Source organism: Lipotes vexillifer, unplaced genomic scaffold (assembly GCF_000442215.2).
Source record: "Lipotes vexillifer unplaced genomic scaffold, Lipotes_vexillifer_v1.1 scaffold511, whole genome shotgun sequence".
Taxonomy (NCBI): Eukaryota; Metazoa; Chordata; class Mammalia; order Artiodactyla; family Lipotidae; genus Lipotes; species Lipotes vexillifer.
This window is the reverse complement of record NW_006784934.1, coordinates 686,072-691,824: the sequence shown is the minus strand read 5'-3', so window position 1 is coordinate 691,824 and position 5,753 is coordinate 686,072. Positions and strand designations below refer to the sequence as shown.

Sequence of the window (5,753 nt, the reverse complement as noted above, 5' to 3'; positions counted from 1 at the left end):
CCACCCGTCCTGGCTTCAAGCCTTGCTTGCAGGACGTCAATTTAAATGAAATTGGCAATGGACGGCAGAGAACAGTGAGAGAGAAATTCAGAGTGAAAAATTCAGGGCTGCAGAATTTCCTCCTTGGGTTACAACTTGGAAGAGCCTTAAGCCTGCTCTCCTTAAGCCTCTGCAAAATTAGCTCCGCCCCAATGCTTCCACTCCAAAAAGGCCACGAAGTGAGAGAAAGGCAGAGGAATTAGCCGCAGAGTGGAATTTTCTGATTGTGTCCCCACGTCTGCCCTGCCCCTCCCTTACTCTGCCTCTCTTTCAAGGCTTTCAGCAGATTGGCTCAAAGGAATTGCTATGCCCTGAAGCCCAAGGTCAAGGGAGGAAAGACCTCTTACCCATTAGTATGCAGGGCCGCAGAGAGAACAGCAGAGGGCGCTGTGTATGCCTCGGCGGTGGAGCCCTAGCTTCCTCCTCCAAGGCTCTATGGACTTGGCCAGTGTTTTGCCTAGACTGAATATGCAGTTGCTTACGTGGTGTGAACTGGATTGGAGGGAAGCCCAGAGAGAAGCTACTAGACAAACTAGTGGTTAAGAGTACAGACGCTGCAGCCAGACTGCCTGGGTTCAAATCCAGCTTTGCCATTTTCCAGCTTGGGGACCTTGAACAAGTTAATTAACCTCTGCAACGTCTGCATATTTGTGTCCCCTCAAATCCATTTGTTGAAATCCTAATGCCAATGTGATGGTGTTAGGAGTTGGGGGGATCTCTGGGTGGTGATTAGGTCATGAGGGTAGAGCCCTCACGAATGGGATTAGTGTTCTTATAGAAGAGACCCCAGAGACATCCCTCGCCCCTTCCACCATGTGAGAAGGTGTAGGCTATGAACCCGGAAGAGAGCTCTCACCAGGACTTGACCCTGCCTTGATTTTGGACTTTCAAACTCCAGAACTGTGAGCAATACATTTCTGATTATTAGCTACCCAGCCTGTGGTATTTTATTGCAGCAGCCTGAATGGACTGGATTCTTCTGTGCTTGTATTCTCCTCTTTAAAGAAAGGAGGACACTGTTACCCATCCCAGAGGATTGTGATGAGGAACAAATGAGTTGACACATGTAAAACACTTAGCACAGTGCCTGGCACAGAAAGAACACCGTGAGCGGTCTCTGTTATTATCCTGACAGAGGCCCCTGCCCACCAATGACAGCGCCTGACTTATTCACATTGGGGAGATGTTCCTCTTAGGTTGAGCATCGCCCTCTCTGGGCACAGGTTGTCAGACTGCAAATATTGCTGAGATGTAGGGATTACAAACGGTTGATGTTGATTAGTTGTGAATTTTTTTGAAAAAATCAGAGACGCTGTTGAAGCAGAGGATAGAGGAAATAGGATGTTTGCAGAGGTCAGGGGAGAGGAAAGGAGAACACAGCGATGGGCAGGGTCCAGGAGACCGGGCTGGGGAGGGGGTGCTTTGTGTGGGGAGAGAGGTCCTCTGGGCAGCCAGGGCCTTCATGTAGACGGCCAGTCCACTGGGGCTGGGGAGGAGGACAGCGAATTGGTTTGGGGGCGCGTAAGGGGGAAATGGCAGAAACTGAAGATTCACTTTGCCAAGAGTCAGCCCTAGGGCCGTATGATTGGAGCTCTAGTCTAAGCTCTGCTACCCATTAATCCGAGTAGCAAGTCACTTTACCTTTGTGGACCTCAATTTCCTCATTGTCCGGATGGGTGTTACCCCTCTCCTACCTTCCTCACAGGGTTATTTTGAGGATCTGGGGGGCGAAACAGGTTGGAAAATACACTATAAATCAAGCTTTTGCATTGGCACCATGGGCAGCAATCTGGAAAGAGAGACGTGAGGTGCTTCAGCAGATTCTGCAGTCACTTCCTTGTGATGATGAGGAGAGAGGCGAATGATAAAAAGAGATGTACAGGGAATCCACGCGAGGCGTGTCCGCACTCATGCTGCCTCTTGTTCTGTTTCTGGCTCCCTTGCTGCAGGCCTGTGCATGCTCTGCACTCCCCTCTCTCCTGCTCCGTCTCTAATTCTCTCTCTCTCTCTCTCACATACACACACACACACACACACACACACACACACACACATACACACTCACACACACTCGCTTCACCTTCTCTTCCTTCTATTTCACCTTCACTGGAGATGCTCAATGAAGCCACAGAAAGACCAGAGCAATCAAGAGGGGCGGGGACCCGCTGGTGGGGTCTCCAGGTTAATGGCACTTGCTCGCCCTTTGCAGATGGTACATAGCAAATGACAAGTCAAAAATCATCAGAACATTGAAGGCTTGTTGACAAGGGAGAAAACTGAAACATGACTTTCTGGATGAGAAGAACAGAGGCTGAAGTGGCTGGTCGACAGCCACCCTCTCTAATCCTGGGTCAGGACCAGAATCATCTCCTGACACCATCTGTGATTACACCGTGGTATTACCCCATCTGTAATCTCCTTTCTGATAACATGGGATTAGCCTTGATTTGACTACAACTTTCCTTAAATTGCTAGACAAGAACCCCCTCCCCACACCTATGCAGGGTTTAAAATGGAGCTACACACCCACGACTCAAGTTCACTTACTAGAAAATTCCTCCCGAACTTCTGGTCTGAAGACTTTGTCCAGCACCCGGATCTCCTGCAGCTCCTTCTCCTCTACCAACAAGTGGACGATCCTCTGACCCAGAAACCCTCCTCCTCCCGTCACAAGGCAGCTCCACCCTGCCATGGCCAAGCCTGGGCACCGAGAAACACTTGCCAGGAACCAGAAAACCCTGGGGAGCAGTTTGGATGAGAGGTTGACAAAGGAGAGAGCCTAAAAGAAATGTCAAGTGACTACATGCTCATAAAACCCCACTGTGTTCCTTCTACTCCATTTTTGCAAAAATCCCATGCACCCCCTCCCAGGAGTAGCTGAAAGAAAATGAAAAAGCTCTAACCTGTTAGATTGTTGCAAGCCAGATGAGAGAGCGGGGTTCTGGTCTCCTTATCTCCCAAAGACAGGACTGGAGGGAGCTTTATGTGCTGTTGCCTCTGACTCAGCCCATTTCACCTTGAGCTCTTACTCCATACTCATTGCTCACCCCTGGTCACTTCATCAAAACAGTGGTGAACTTTTAACTTGTATCTCTCATTCCTCCAAAGCACAAGAAGAGAAAGCAAGCTTCAAGGCCACAATGTGATAAAGATTCTTGGTTCTACCCTCAACAGGACTCGTGGAGGTCAGTGTCCAGTGTCTGGGATCCACAGTCTGTAAACTTAAGCTAGACCGGGAGAAATCTCCCAGCACAGTGTGAATTGCTGCTTTGTGCAGTAAATACATCTGGGCGGGGCGGGGCGGGGCGGTGGAGGGTGCCTTCACTATGGAAGGCAATTTTCTTTCCCACCCAATATATCTGGAGCCTCAATTTCGATTTTCCCCTGGAGAGCTCTGGGTTTCTGGAGGAAGAGCACCGTTGAAGGGAAGCTATCTGGTGATAACCACCTAGTTCTAGGACCTGTACAACGACAGTAAGGTGTATGGCTGTTAGCTTAACTAACACCATCTTGGTCCCTTACAGTTTTTCCTGTCCTTTCACTGACCCTACTCAGAGCTGTGCAGTGAATTACTTCTCTGTCGTCAAGGGCTTTGTAATAGATATTAATAGATTTTGTTTAATAACTATTAGAGCCAGGTGGCCTCTATGCTCTGTTAGTCCCCAAACAATGATGAAAACCTTTGCTGACGTATTCTCGGTGCCCATGAGACTAGTTACCCCTTCATAAATATTAATGTAGGAATGCACGTCCTGCTTCCAAGCGCTGACCCTCATGCCCTAGGTTAGTTATAAAGTTGTCCTGATAGCCCTCAGCAGTGCTGAGTGCAGCTGTGAATGCCTCTGGATCATTGTTTACCAAACCCTACTCTGTAAGTTACAATCTAATAAACTGATCCATTGATTACGTGGAGCTGCCTGCCTCATTTTTCCTTCTCAAGATGTCTTCTCAGTTGGATGGGCACTTTTTCTTCCCTCTGTCCTCCAACAGCAGAGATCTGTAGCTGTGGGCCACAGTAGCTTTTATTATGAATGTTTTCACTCACCCCAGATTTTGGTTGCAAAACCACTCTCTGTAGATTCTTGAACTGAAGATGCCTATATGCTTCAGAAGCCTGTGCCCAGAGATGCCCAAATACCACCGCCATAAGCTTCACAAGATACTGTCAAAAAATTGAGGTGTAATTTACGTGTGTTAAAATATCCAGATCTTAAGTGTTAGTTCAATGAACCGTTACAATTATGTACACCTATGTAATAAACCACCCAAAACAAAGTATAGAACATTTTCTTCCCTGCAGAAAACTCTTTCCTACCCCTTTCCAGTCAATTCCCATCCTTCCAATCTACCCCAGAAACAACTACACTCTGATATTTAGTGGATAGATACTCTCCTAAGTTTTCTTCTAAATTTACGGTTCTGGGTATATATTCAAATATAGAATCCATTTAAAATTAACTTTTGTACACTGAATACAGAAAAATTTACTATTGTATTCCTTTACTGTCTATCCATTTGCTTTCATCAGTTTTATTTTTGGTTTTAATTACTTGCTTGCTTATGTTTACTCTGGGTTTAATTTACACTTCTTTTTCAAGTTTCTTATGGTCAAAGATTGGATACTTGATTTCTTCTTTTTGACAATGTGCATTTGCATTTAAAGCTGCAGATTTCCCTCTAAGCATCGTATTAGCTGCATCCAACAGTTTGATGTATTAGATTTTTGTCATCATTCAGGTAAAAATATTTTTCTAACTTACCTGTGATTTCTTCTTTGATGTGTGAGTTACTCAGAGCATGTTGTTTAATTTCTAAAATTGGGGATTTGCGTTACGCGGGCCTCTCACTGCCATGACCTCTCCCGTTGCGGAGCACAGGCTCTGGATGCGCAGGCCCAGCGGCCATGGCTCACGGGCCCAGCCGCTCTGCGGCATGTGGGATCTTCCCGAACCGGGGCACGAACCCGTGTACCCTGCATCGGTAGGCGGACTCTCAACCACTGCACCACCAGGGAAGCCCTAAAATTGGGGATTTTTTAGGTATCTTATTGTTACCAATTTCTAATATAATACTATTGTGGCCAGAGCATATACTCTGTTTGACTTTGATTTTTAGATATTTATTGAAACTTGTTTTGTGGTCTAGCAAAAATGGTCTATCTTGGTGAAATGCCACATGCTCTTGAAAAGAATTTTTCACGTTTCCATCAGTTGTTGGGAGTAATGCTTTACAAAGAGTGGGTTTGACCCCCTACTCCAGGTCTCTCCCTCTCCCCATGTTATAGACATTCTCCTCTTCCCACTTGGGACCCGACTCCCAATGCCTCCCACTTGCTTAGGAAAGGTTGGCCCTAGTCACTGAGTTATAGCATCTCGTTCCCTGAAGCTATCAGCACTAACTAAAGGCCTTTGTCTTGCTGAGACCCGTAGAGCCTATCTGAGGCCACCAAAGTGCATACAGCTTTGCCTGCTCTAGCAGTGCTGTAAGTGAACCATATACATTCTCTGTCCTCTTCGAGGCTGGTGTTTGTACTCATTCCCCCAGCTGCTGGGAATGCTGGAGGCTGGTAGATTTCAGCTACTATCTCTCTGGTAATTGCCTTCAGCCAAAGGGCCAACAGAACAAGAGTTCAGCGTCTCTGAGTGGAACCAGTAAAGTCTACAGACAGTGAGAAATAAAGGGGAAGGCAGATGGAGACCACAACATCACCTTTC

General features: G+C 46.8%; 1 protein-coding gene across 1 annotated transcript in view; it reads right to left on the bottom strand.

The window, feature by feature from the left end:
- The window catches only part of LOC103083046 (3 beta-hydroxysteroid dehydrogenase/Delta 5-->4-isomerase), an 8,082-nt gene extending 5,082 nt beyond the window's left edge, over nucleotides 1-3,000 (bottom strand). Inside the window, exons 1-2 of the mRNA XM_007457122.1 lie at nucleotides 2,943-3,000; nucleotides 2,587-2,818 (exon numbers count right to left, since the gene is read on the bottom strand). Of these exons, the coding sequence (XP_007457184.1) occupies nucleotides 2,587-2,731 (145 nt within the window). The 5' untranslated portion in view covers nucleotides 2,732-2,818; nucleotides 2,943-3,000. The remainder of the gene's footprint in view (nucleotides 1-2,586; nucleotides 2,819-2,942) is intronic.
- Between the last annotated feature and the right edge of the window lie 2,753 nt (nucleotides 3,001-5,753).